We start from the raw sequence: 13,529 nt of genomic DNA, 5'->3' as shown, positions 1-13,529 counted from the left end.
GCGGGGCGGGCGGGGGCTTGAAGGTTTGAACACTGAGGCAGCTTCCGGAACAAGGCCTGGGGTGGCTACCCCGTGACTAACTGAGCAGGGTGAGGGGAGAAGAAGAGAGGGAGGGTCACGGCGGGGGCCACTTGGGCCAGACTGAGCACAGAAGAGGGAGGAGGGGGAGGCAGGGAGGCGGCGGTCGGAGGGGCCTACCTAGGCCCTGAGCTCAGAGCAGGCAGGGAGGGCGCGGCGGGCGCCACGGTGTGGCCCAGGGCCAGCTGCAGTGTCCTGGCCAAAAGGTGACTTTCTGTGACAGGGAGGCCAGGCGGGCACAGCGAAGAACTCCAGGAATTGGAGGGCCCTATGTTTTGGGGGTCCTGCACTTCCCCCAGAACCTGGCATCAGCTCTGACTCCCCCGCGCCCCCGAGCCCCTTGCAATGGGGACCCAGACTTGGGGGCAAGAAGGGCCATCTGGGGAGGTAGGATCGTCTCTGCATCCTCTGCTCTCTCGGAAGGATGGGGTGTGAGCTGTGACAGCATCACAGACCCCTCCAAACACCTGTGAGATGGGCGCAACGTGGCCATTCCACTAACCCCAATCCGGGAAAGGCAGAGGAGAGAGGAGGTGCCATCAGCGAAACCGGCCACGGCTGTACCCCAGGGAGATGGTGAAACTGGAGCCTGCGGGGTCCACGGGTGAGCCCCTCACTGCACTGGTGGGGGAACCGAGGCGCAGCGTGGACGCAAGCACGCCCAGGCGGAAGAGCGAAGCGGGACGGGCGGAGGCGCCCCCCACCCTTGCGCAGGCCCCGCCCGGGTCTGTGCGCAGGCGCCGGCCAGGTGCCCACCCCCGCAGTTCAGGGCGGGGTCCGCGAGACACCTACTGGACTGCAGCGTGCGCTGCCGCACCACCGAGGTGAAGGCGCCCAGGCCTTGCGGGGAGCGCGCCGCCAGGCGGAAGGCATATTCGGTGTTGGGCTTGAGGTCGTCCACCACGAAGGCCGTGGCCGGGTCGAAGGTCCTCCCGACCTGGGGGCGGGGCGGGGAGAGAGACGGAGATGGAGAGAGACAGAGAGAAACCAGAGGGATACAGACACAGACCTCACAGAGTGATGGAAATGGAGGAGAAAAGAGTGTTGGAAAAATTAGCAACGGACAGGGACAAAGAGAAGGGGGGAAGAGAGACATTCCGGCACAGGCTCGGGGAGACAAGAGAGTCGCCCAGAGTGGGAGCCGGCGGCGAGCGCCAGCCCGCCTCCCCCCGCCCACGCACCTCTCTGCCGTGGTCGCCTTCCCGGAAGAGGAGCTCATACTTGATGATGCTCTCCTGCCGCGGGGGGCTCCATGAGAGCCCGATGCTCGTCTCCGACTTGGCCTCGGCCCGGAAGTTCATGGGCTGGCCAGGCACTGCGGGGCAGGGGGCGAAGAGGACTGGCATTGGGGGGAGGCCTGGGAGGGATGGGCCCGCATAGGGTATCCAACCCGCCAGGTTCCCATTCTCCCAAAAAGGGCCCCGTGAAGCTCAGCACCACCCTAAAAGGAAGGGCTTGTTAGGCTCTAGATGCTTCTGGAGTGTTCTCCACTGTTCTTATTTATCTTATTTTCTCAGGGACCCCATACCGCCCCTCGTTGTCAGCTGCCCACCCCAATCCCCCCATCCTCTCTGTTGCCAGTGGGAAAACATTTTTAAAAAATCTCCTTCTCAACGCACCCCAGCATCCTCCCCATTCCTCCAGTTAAACAGAAAACTGGTGGGGACCATAATTTGGAATGTGGATCTCCACCCTGTATCTGACTTATGGCAGCAGAGTTCCAAACCTCCTGTCCCTTTGCTTGGGCAGCTGCCCGACTCTTCCTGGATTTGAGGTTCCAAAGCCTGAGTCCGTAAGAAAAAGCCCAGAAACCTGCAGAGAGCGGGGGCCCCATGCACCTAAATGCTCCACACCCCTGCCCCATGTCCTTCACCCCGGCAGGTGACAGACCAGCTCACAGACTTTGGGCTAACACACTTTCTATTATTTCAAAATGGGCGGCATGGATCCCTCCAGTGAGAGCAGCAAACAGGGGTTCTCAAACTCAGAGATGGATGGGAGCCGGGGCAGTTAACAGAGAAGAGGGAGGCGAACGGAAACCACACCCCTTTTCTCAGATGCAGCCGGCGGCGGCATCTATCTGGATGCCATTGGATGACCGATTGTAGCCCTATGGGCTTGCCAGATCGGATTTTCCAAGGGTAGCCAGAAATCTGGGTTTTCTAGGACAACCTCCTGCTTTGCAATGCTGGCGTGAAAATACTTTAAAGCACCATACAGGCCAAATAAACCACGTGGTGGCTTCCAGGTTAAGATCGGCCGGCTGCATCCTGGGAGACACATCACTGCATGGCCGCCTCCTTCCCTCTGGTGGGACAGCCCCCAGCCCTGCTGCTCCCCCCCCCCCCCCCCCCGCAGAAGCTGTGCTTCCCGCGGGCATCTCACCTCCCTGTTGTGTCTTGACCTGGATGGGGTCCGAGAGGGGCCCATCGCCTACGGAGGTGAAGGCCAGCACGCGCACGGTGTATGTCTCATCCTCCAGCAGGCTGCCCACGGTGGTCAGCAGGCTGTCGTCCACGTTGTGCTTCTGCCAGTTGCCCACGGGGTGCTCGGGCTCCATGGTGTAGTAGACCCGGTAGCCCCGGATCAGGCCGTTGGGTTCCACGGGTTCCTCCCACTGGATGATCATGGTGGTGGCGCTGAGCATGCGGGCCTGCACGTTTCGGGGCGCGCTGGCAGGGGCCTGCTCGCCAGTGCGGGTGACCACAGACTCGCTGGGTGGACCCTGGCCGATGGAGTTGACGGCCGACACCCAGATCTCATACTCCGAATTGGGGCTCAGGCCGCCAATGCTGTAACGCGTCGTGGTGATGTCCTCTTTGATCTGGTATGGCCCGTCCTGGCTCTTGGATTTATATTCGATGACGTAGTAGGACACGGGGTCTGGGTTGCCAGAGTCCCACGTGATGGTGATGCTGGTGGCTGTGTTCTCTGTCACCACAGGGGTCCCAGGGGCTTTGGGGAGAGCTGTGGGTGGGAGGCAAGTTCACACATCAGGCACGCTGGCTGCAGACCCCAAAGGCTGTGTGACTTTTAGTCACACAACTGCCCTCTCTGAGCCTTCATTTCCTTGGTGGCAACCATGGGCCTAACGACCCACCATCTATAGCAGGTGTTGGCAAACTACAAACCAAGGGCTGGCACCTGTTTTTGTAAATAAAGTTTTGTCAGCACACAGCCACGCTTATGTATCGCTGCTGGCTGCTTTTGTGCTATGACGGTAGAACTGAGTGGTTACAGTAGAGACTAGATGGCCCATAAAGCTGAAAAGTTTTACTTAAAAAAAAAATTGGCTGTTTAAGAAAAATATTCACTTCTAAAGGAGACAGTGGCGGCCCCTGGGCTACAACTCTTCTCTGTGCTTTACTCGGCTTCACTCTGCTCAGCCACAGGGCCCTTCTGTCTGTTCACACTTCACACTTGCTGTTCCCTGCCCCTGGAATGCTCAGATGGCCAGATGGCTTAAGGCCACCCTCACCACCCTGGCTAAAGGTGCCCTTGCCCAGTTCTTATCACTGCCTGACAGTACGTCATGGCCAGGTTTGTATGTTGTCCCCACCAGCAGGGACTGAGGGTGGTTTACAGTGTGTCCCCAGCACCCGGATAAAATTGTGACTTTCTCTCCCACTTGTCCCAAGATCTCATATCACACAGGCCCCAGGAAGCATGCACCAGAAGACGTTCAATCCCTCAGCAAAATGACCAACACACCAGCTGATGCTGACACTTTCTATGGCCCTAGGGCAGGGCTTGGCAACCTTTACTTGCAGAGGGCCACACAGTAAATCTTTTCAGATTTGCAGACCACGTGGCCTTTGCTGAGAATCACTCAGCTCTGTCACTGTAGCCCCAAAGCTGCCACAAGCCAGGTGGGAAAAAATGGGCAGGTGTCAATAAAGCTTTATTTATAAAAACAAGTGGAGGGCCAGATTCAGCCCATGGGCTGTAGTCTGCTGGCCCCTGTTACAAAGCTAGAAAAATTATTTGAGGGCACCCTCCTCTGAATCTTGCCACAAACTTGAGACATCAGGAGAATCTGTAATCCCTCCCCACCCCGCCAATGCTCTCTCTCTCTGAGTTCTGCACAGCCCGTTTCCCTTTTCAACTTTTAGTCTTTCCCTGACCTAGCTTTCCTGGGAGTTGGAACCTTTATTCTGCGGGTCTGAGTGGTGCTACATGGTCCCCATCACTGCTCTCATCAGTCTGCATCATAGCTGCCGGGCTACGTGTCATCTCCCACTTTGGACCGTGAGCCCAATAGAGCAAGACTGGGTCTCGTTCCATGGGGCCAGGCCCAGAATAATTTGTCACCAATAAGTGTTTGTTGACTGTCCTCTTCACAGCCAGGAATGACTGAATCCTGAAGAGTAACTCAGAGGTTTTCCACCCGTACCCCCCACCTACACATGAGGTCCCACCTGCCTCCCCCATGCCCCACGGCCCCTGCTTACATTTCACCGTGATCTGGGCCACGGCCTCGATGACGCCCAGGCTGGACATGGCCACACACGTGTAGTTGGCAGAGTCCTTGACATCTGTGAGTTCCAGCACGTTCCGGCCCACGGGCATGTCATCTTCAGGCGTCAGGTCCTCGGCCCCCTGCATCCACTTGACGTATGGCATGGGCGAGCCCACGGCCACGCAGGTGATGTTCACGTTGCCACCTGGCATGATCTCGTGGCTCATGGTGAGGGAGATGCAGGGGGATGGGGAGAGGGAATGCAGGGGAGAAAAGAAAGAAAAGCAGGAAGAAAGAAAGAAGGAAAGAAAGAAAAAAAGGAAAAAAAAGTGGAAAACAATTTAAATATAAACAGGGCTGTCTCCTTCCCCCCAGTTGAAATTTTTTCTTCCAAATGAAAGAAAACAACAACAAAAATTAAAAAACCAAATTCCAACACAAAGAAACCAAAACTTCAAAGGAAGGTACTTCACAAACAATATATAGAGAGATATATCGATATATAATAAAAGAGACATGAAGCATTATTCCATAGCAACAGGGTTTCAGAGACCAGAGTGGCTGGTCCACAGCACAGTTAGGAACACAAAAATTTATCAGCCGTTTCTCATCTTTGCTGACAGACGTGGCTTCGGGGAGCAGCCCCTCCGCCCGCTCTCCCAACTGGGGAGCTTCGGAAGATTCGGGCTGCAGGGGTTCGGGGGGCTCTGGGAAGGTCGGACGGGACGGGGTGTGTGTGTGTGTGGGAGGTCATGGGAAGAGTTAGGACCAAGAGGCAGAGGGGACCAGGATGTCGGCCCCCCATCCTCACTCCCTCTGGTGACCCGGGGGCCCCACCCACTTCCCCGGGGGGCCCTCAAGGAAAAGATGAGAAACTCTAATGAAATTTTTGTGGTTTTTGGGTATAGAAACCCTTCTAAAAGCTTCTGTCGGATCTGACAAGTTTCCATTGATAGATGCAGCTCTCAGAATCACAAACAGCATGCAAAATAGGTTGACCAGAGAGAAGAGATAGATGGGTCCAGAGAAAGAGAGAAAACAGGAACACAGAGAGGGAGGGACAGAGAAAGAGAAAGGAGGGGGGAGGGGGCCCACTTCAATGCTGCATATTAATTCTAGATGTGACCCAATGTGACACGTCACATTGTCACATCACAGCCCTGGCAGAATAAATAGGATATTAATAATAATAATAAACGAGGGAATGAACTTGAACGTTGAGAAAACAGGGACATGTTCTGTGCATTTCTTAGCAGGGAAGCGAATGCAGCCTTCTGTCCCAATCTTGCAGACCATGAAGGCAGCAGGATGCATTTCGGGGGCTCCATTTTCGGAAGCTGCATGGATTTCGGGGTTCGGGGGGAAGGGGCGGGTGCTAACGGGCACCTGAACTGCCAAGAGGCACGGCTGCCCCGTCGGAGATGTTTCCCTGCAGTGGAAAGGACTTGGGTTAGCTGGTAAACCCTTCTAGCCAGAAGGAGCTTGTCCCTGGCTTCAAGGAGCCACGTGGATGTGCCCCCAGCTCTGGGCAGTTCAAGGAGTCTTGTCTCAAACTGTAGAGATGACGGATTGGAGGCTCAGCAAGGCTAAACAGGGCCACCAAGTAAGTGACTTTCGGCAACCCGACCTGCCTCTAATTTTCACATGGAACTGCGGTTGCAGCCGCACCCCTAAGGGGGTCGCTGTAGGGGTGTCTGCCCTATTCTACGGAGGGGGGGGGTCTCACTCGCTCTCTCCCTCTCTCTCTCCCTCTCTCTCTCTCCGTGGGTTCCAAGCTGGAAATCTCAATCCCTGTTCTCTGAATCCCCGCTGGAGAGAAGGGGGAGCTCCGTGTGGGCGGAGGGAGGGCCAAGAAAGCTGGCAGCCCTTCGGAAAAGGAAGCCCCGCGAAAAGTCCAGGAGTCACGCTGGAGACAGGATGGAGGAAGTGGAAGGTGTTCGGCAGGGGGGAGGAGTTGGGGTGGGCAGGGAGGGGAGACAGAGGGGCCATGCAGACAGACTGGGGGTGAGGGGCGGGGCTGGGCTCTGAGATGGGGGAGCGGCTTTCTGGCAGGGCTAGGTGGAGGTATCGGGGGAGAATGGGGTCCGGCCAGCCAGCGGACGCGGTCCAGGCCAGCCGCCGGCATCCACAGCGAGGCACGAGTGGGATGCCCAAACGCTGCGTTGTCATGGAAACGGAACACAATGGGGGATGAGTGTGAGGGAGCTAATTAATCAAGGACAGAAAAACGGCATCGACATCCAAAACAAAACCAGGGGAACCAAATGAAAAAACAAAGTGGGGTGGTGGGGGGAAATAATCCAAAAAAACCAACCAAACAAAAAACCCCTCCAAAACACCTGAAAGCAAGAAAACAAAAACAAACAAAAAAACATGGAATGGGTGTGGGGCTGAAAATCGGGGTCTGAAAGGAGGATGGCTGTGGCTTCCCCAGGGAGGTGCCCCCCAACCCTGGCAGAACACAGCATCTGGCCTCCCCACCCAGCACCCAAGGGTCCTGGCAGAGGCTCGAGGTGGCCACAGTGGTGAGATCCTCATCGAAAAAGAACCTTCGGAGCAAACCAACCCAGCCACAGAAGCCCCACCTCTCAGTGACTCTCCCTGCTCTTCGTTTAGAGCTGAACAAACAGAGGCCAAGTCACTTGAATCACACAGCAAGGTAAACTCCTCAAGACCTCAGAGTCCCATGGAAAACCTGCTCCGGCAGAGGTGGGGGGGCTGATGAGGCTGGATAAGCCCTGGGAAGGGCCCTCATCCTCCGGGAGCCTCAGTTTCCTCCTTTGTGAAATAGAGGCCATCGGTGATGTGTTGAGAAGGCCATTAAGCTGACCGGGGCAGTGCCCAGCACACAGAAGATGCTCAGCCTGGGCATGGACCAGTGAAGTTTCCTTCTGGCCTTCCAGGATGCTGGAAAGATCAATGAGATGCTCATCATTGAGGGAGTCTGGGGATGAATTAGTTTAAAAAAAAAAAAAAGTAATGGGAAGAATTTCTATTGAATCCCTCCCACTTTGAGAGGCCAGTGACCTCATGCCTATTTTGTGGAGGAAGCAGTGGAGGCCCAGTGAGGAGCTAGGGCTAGTTGGAAGACACAAAGAAAGGAAGTGGTAGGGCCAGAGCTCAAAGCCAGGTATGCCTGATCCCTACCTCTGAGATAAAGTGAGCCTTCTCTTACCATGGTGATTAGCAAGAATTATATCCACGTGTCCCTTCTTGGCTCTTTCAAACTTGTGTCCTTACCCTCTGGGGATACCAAAGAGGGCAAAAGTACCCATCACCCATATCCACCTATCAACTGAATAATCAGTCGAAAAATATCCAGCAGCCATCAAAATAAATGTCCAGAAGCTATCAGTAAAAGGTTCGTACTGAAAGGGATTATTGGAACATCAAAGGGAATAAGGGCTAGCTTTAGGATTTAAAGGTTAATATAATCCCAATTTATGTGTGTAAGGCTCAACATCATGTCCCAAAGACCCTGTTCACATTGGATCTTATCTTAAAATATCTTCCCTTAGGAGTGTCACAATTTGGAAGGTACCTCTTAACACTTTTCAGAAGTAGACACAAGGCATACATCTTGAACACGTAACAGACTTGCTGTACAGGGTTGTTAATCATAAGTCAGTTAAGTGTGGGAGGGCATTTATCAACAACTGTAATTTTGGTGCTCACAATCCCCAACATGGCCGGCAGCCATCAATTAAATGGATCTGCCAGTATGCTATAAGGGCTGACACGTTAAGACACTTTGCCCACTTGCTTTCTCACCTACCCCGTTCGTCTCTAAGGGTGTGCGGCAGGAAGAGGGCTGGTTTGCCACGAGTTAGGGGAGGATTGTGTCCATGAGCACTAGATGGCTTAAAAACCCCCTGAGGGGGTCTCATAAGGCCTCTGGGCATCCTTCCAGTTGGCGAGGGCGGGCGGCTGACGCTGTGTTCTGCCCAGTTTGGTGCTGACTCCCACCCACATCATCTTTCCACCCCTGGCTGCAAGCTTGAGGTGCAGGTTAGAAAAGCAAGGTGGGCACGGAACCCATGGGACGGAGTGGCCCCGCGGGACCCCCGCCCCCAATTACCGACCTGAATGGAGGGTCCAGGCAGGTTATAAGGGGACCACACCAGCCTTGGTCCTCAGCACGCTCCAGCTGGCTCTCGTTTCCAGCTCTTGGAAAACTCAAAAGTGAGGTGATCTGGTTGGAGCACTAGGTAGGGAACTCAACAGTGTCAGACATCTCAACGATTCAGCAAGCCGCAGCTCTGAAGGGTGGGTGGGGGGGCTCTGCTGGGCATTTTGGGGTGGGAGAGGCTGCTGGGTGCTCCTCCGGACTCCAAAATGAGGATGTGGATGGGGAGGGGAGGGGAGAGGTGCCAGTTCTGCAGCCTCCACAGGGTTTACTTAAGCTTAGATTACACCTGTCAGGGGACGGGAAGGGGTCCGAGGCCTAATTCCAAAGCCCCTCCATTGATCCCCAGCCTGTGGCCCAGGGAGGGTGGGTACCGCCCCGCGGTCTGCCCTGTGCATCTTCCTTTCCCTCCCCCTTCTCCGCCACCCTGCCTCCCCACTCCTCATGCCCACAGGGAGGAAAGCCTGCCTTCCCACCCCTGGAGCCCCCTCTCCCCTTGGGATGAGGGTGGGATGAGGAGAAGGGCTGGGTCTTGACCTGCCACTGCCTACCACCAGGGTCAAGTCAGGGGCTTTGGGGGTGAAGGGTGGGGTGGCATGCCAGGTGTGATCAGGAGCCGGGGAGGTCGCCAACATACCCCAGTGGTACTCTTTCTGGAGATATAGGAGGTGGTGGTGGGTGGGTTCCAGGCCCAATATCTGTATCTACTCTTGTTTGGGGGTGCCAGTAGGTAAGGGGAACACCTAGAGGTCACATCCACCAATTATACAGCTTGGGTGCCAGAGTTTTAATTTTAAAAACAATTTGCCCCACAGAATTCCATGCTATGAACTGATCTGAAGAGGCCTGGGGATGGGTTTCAGATAAAGGGTTCTGAAGAACACCTGGAAATTGGGGCAATCTGGATCCCCCTCTGGCATTTTATAGAGTCCCGATCTCTTAGCTTAGCACTGAGAACTGGCGTTAAATTATCCCCATCTGGCTTCTTCCAAGATCCTGAGAATATCCTAAGTCCCTTGAAGGTGGAAAGTTCTTTCCCATGTCTCTAGGTCGCTCCAAGTTCTCTCCGCATGTTCCTATGTCATCGGGTGGGTGGCACGCCATTTAACCGGGTCCTGCACCATGGTTCAATAACGCTATGATGCTAGACCAAGTGGTAAAGACACTATCGTTAGCCACTAATTCACACCTTAAAGGCTGACAATTTTAAAGATTTTAAAGAATATTAACAGCCAGGGAGAATATAACCTGATCGTCTTCCCACCCTGTCAAAGTCTGAGCTGCATCTTCCTCAGGAGAGTTCTGGGAGCAGAGCTCCCAGCTGCATTAAAAAAACGGGCTTGGTTTTGACCTTGGTCCTTTGAATTTCAGAGATATACTTCAGGAGAAGGGTAAAATCTGAGTATTCCACCCCCTGGATCACCCAGGGTCAGCAGAAGCTGGAGATTATGAATTGAAGGAAGAGTTAGGTTGAGAGTGGGGATTCGGTGCAAAGAACTCCCAGGACTGGTTGCTCTGGTAACACTGTAAATGCTTGTAGCTTTCAGGCCAGAACATGCCAGGCGGCTCTTCTCTTCTGCTGGGCTGGTACTTATCTGCAAGCGTAGCCTAACATCCAAACTGTTCCTTTTTTTTTTTTTTTTGCCCCCTTCTGATAATCTGGCCACAGAACTTCCTGGGGGAGTGACAGGGAGTAAGATGAGAGATGTGGCTCTGGGGAGGCCACTGATCTCATGGGAATGGGGTTGGAGCCAGGAGAAAATGAGACCATGAGAAGGGCTCAGAAATGCATTAGCAAAAAATGAGATCTGAGCAGATGAATTAACATCTGCCCTCCAATTCTTTTCAAAGCAGTTTCCCATAAGCCATCTTATTCAAACAGTGGATGTTTGAAATACATGATGGGGAAACTGAGGTCCCCAAAGGGAAGTGACTTGCCCAAGACCATTTATCTGAACTCGATTTCCCTGTTTCACAGCTTCACTTGCGATTTCTTATGTGCCACGCACTACACAGGGCACAAGATGAGCATTAATTTGCTCGATGGAATCCTCCCAACTACCCTGTGAGCTAGGGAAATCAATGCTCCCTATTATTCAGATGAAGAAATAAGGACTCCGAGCGACCAAGTGACTAGCCCAAGGTCACACAGCCAGGGAGGGGCAGAGGCAGTACTTGAATCTAGGTCTCCCCAAGCAGCAAGTCTATGCTCCCACCACCAGTCTATACTGCCCCAAAAGTCCAAGTGGTCTTCAGAGACCCTCAGCCACCTGTCAGTCTCAACTCACTGGGACCCAGCTTTAGTGAAGGGGCCGGGAGACCTCTGTCTTCCATCTTTTGGAGAGGTTCTGCCTGGCAGCTCTCACTCTGGATTCAAAAGAGACAGGAAAAATAAATCCCTTGTTATTGCATCTGAAGTCTTCTTGCCAACTTGCCCCTGAACTTAATAATTGGGAGTTTAGAGAAGGCAGGTGAGGGACAAGAGAGAGAAAAAGGTGACCCCCAAACAGGCTGATCTCAGCCCTCCACTATCATCAGTGTTGGGTAGTAAGCTGGGGGCTAGTGGCTATAAATCTAAAGGGATATTTTATTGGGGGTTGTTTTTTATTTGGGATTGGAATGGGGTTCTCAAGGGCTTGCCTTTCCTCAGGGAGGGAACAGAAGACGGGAGCGAACATCTCCAAAGGTTTCAAGAGTGAGAGAAACACACAGAGAAAGAGAGCCGAAAGAGAGAGAAAGGCAGAGGGAGAGCTGGGGAAGTGGGGGGGTGGGGGGGCTGTGCCCAAAGTTCCCCAGGGTTTTCTCCAGAATTCCACAGTTCTGATGCTCAGGTACTCAGAAAGTGACCGTGCTGTGTTGCTGGACAAAAGACGCCTGTGACTGGGCCCAGAGCCTGTGAGGTGGTGGGGGAAGCAGCCAACATCATCTGGGAGGCAGAGGCATAGCACTAAAGGGCAGAAAAGGGCAGAATAACTGGCCAAGTAGTTCTTCCAAAGTCTGTCATGCTACATTTTCTGCTGGGTGGATCCATATTGGTACCCAGCCAGGATGCAAAAAGTCATCACACCAGCTACCATGTTGAGCACTGCCTACGCAGTGCCAAGCATGCATCATTTCAGGAGGACGGTCCACTGAAAGGTGGCCATTTCTCATATTTGGACGTGTTGCTCCAATGAACAAGAACTCAAAATGCCGGCTACCCATTCAGCTGTGCTTCAAATGCCTGTTTTGGGGTTGTTTGGGAGGGTGGGAGGTGGTATCATGCTGAGGCAGAAGGATGGAAACATGACTGCTTAAGCTCCCTTCCAACATGGCTGCCCTGTGGGGCTGAGGCATCAGCTCTGGATAAAACAGAGCTGGCAAATTGGGCTGCTCTCCTCACACACCCCACCCAGGCTCTGACCTCCCACCATCTGTCTATGCCACCTCCCTTGTGCTCTTGAGCCCAGGCGGTCACTTTCTGCCCCAGCATCCCAGCTGTGGGACCCTTTCCGCCCTCCTGGATGGTAGTTGGGACAGGAACACTGGCTTTTAAATCACAATGCGTTTGGAGAACAACCACACAACAGCTCAGCCCAAGAAACCCAAACCAAAGAGCACGGAAACACAGGACAGAACCAAAGACGAAACGCTTTGGGGGAGGAGGGGGTTGGGTGAAGGGGATGGGAGGGGGGGAAAAAGAAACGAACCAATCGGTTTTTCTCCCCCAAACGAAACAAAATCAAAACATTAATAATTAAATAAAAGGAAGGAAGAAAGAAAAAAACGAAGAAAACCAAAGGAGAAAAACGGAACGGAAGACAAGAAACACTCCAACAGAAGGCGTTGGGAATTCACCAAACCGAACCGACAACAGTGGCATGCAGAGAAGATTTTTACATTCTCCCAGCATGCATCAGGCCCAAGTTACCATGACGACGAGGAGTGCAAAAAACTTAGCAATAACATTACCAAAGGATGCATAGAGGCGACCACAATGCAAGCATCGCATGTGTGCGGCCGGCCCTAGGCCGGGCTGGGCGCGGCTGAGATTTTTGTGTCTTTCTGGGTTTTTGCTCTCACTTGGTGGTTTTTTGTTTTGTTTTGTTCACGTTGAGCTCATTATTCGTATTCGTCATTTTTTTTTTTTTGAGTTCGTTTTTCTCTTATTTTCTGTGTGCATGTCTGCGTGTGTCCGTGTGCCTGTCTGTGTGCGTTTCTTGCGTGTGTGTGTCACTTTCGGAATGTAAAAATGTGGGTAAAGAAAGTAAAAAAGAAAAAAACACACCAACCTTCTCGAAGCTCTGAGGGATGTAAAGGGGGTTTGATGCAGAACACAATGACATGGGGAGAAGAGAAAAAATAGGGGAGATACAGAGAGTAAAAAGAGGACTTCCCAAGGCTAAAAGCTGCAATAGTTTGTTGATTTTTTTTGTTTTCTTTAAACCAAAAAAAAAAAAAAAATTAAAATTAAAAAATAAAAAGAACAGCAACGACCTTTTAGTCTTTCCTCCGTTCTTTCCTTGACATACAAGATCTACATTTGCCTTCCACGATTTTTTTTTAAATTCAATTTTGGAGCGTCTGAGACCCAGGCAAAGAATGGGAAGCTGGACGCCCCCAAAAGAAAGGACCCCACCTCTGGGATGGGGCGGGGGGTGCTGAGGACACAGAAGGCCCCCCTCCCTTGTCACACCCTGGGCTAGAGGCCCCGCCCCCGCCCTGCCCCATGCCTGCTGCCCACACTGTCCTCCTTGAACTCTGCCAGACTTACAAACCCCCATCCCAGGTGTTTGCAGAGAAATACGCAGGTTAGACGAAGACCAGTCAGTTGGAGTCGTGGACGCGCTATAACTCACCAGCGGTGCCGTGGCATCGGATCGGATG

At 53.3% G+C, this 13,529-nt stretch overlaps 1 protein-coding gene across 1 annotated transcript in view; it reads right to left on the bottom strand.

The window, feature by feature from the left end:
- Positions 1-13,529, bottom strand: part of PTPRS (protein tyrosine phosphatase receptor type S) — a 54,967-nt gene that overhangs the window by 26,366 nt on the left and 15,072 nt on the right. Inside the window, 6 exon segments of the mRNA XM_024746022.1 lie at positions 199-273; positions 783-1,015; positions 1,260-1,393; positions 2,464-3,045; positions 4,530-4,759; positions 5,831-5,966. Coding sequence (XP_024601790.1) covers positions 199-273; positions 783-1,015; positions 1,260-1,393; positions 2,464-3,045; positions 4,530-4,759; positions 5,831-5,966 — 1,390 coding nt within the window.

The sequence above is a fragment of the Neophocaena asiaeorientalis genome, unplaced genomic scaffold, assembly GCF_003031525.2.
Source record: "Neophocaena asiaeorientalis asiaeorientalis breed wild unplaced genomic scaffold, Neophocaena_asiaeorientalis_V1.1 scaffold357, whole genome shotgun sequence".
Taxonomy (NCBI): Eukaryota; Metazoa; Chordata; class Mammalia; order Artiodactyla; family Phocoenidae; genus Neophocaena; species Neophocaena asiaeorientalis.
The sequence above is the reverse complement of the archived record's forward strand: the minus strand, read 5'-3'. Positions and strand labels throughout refer to the sequence as shown.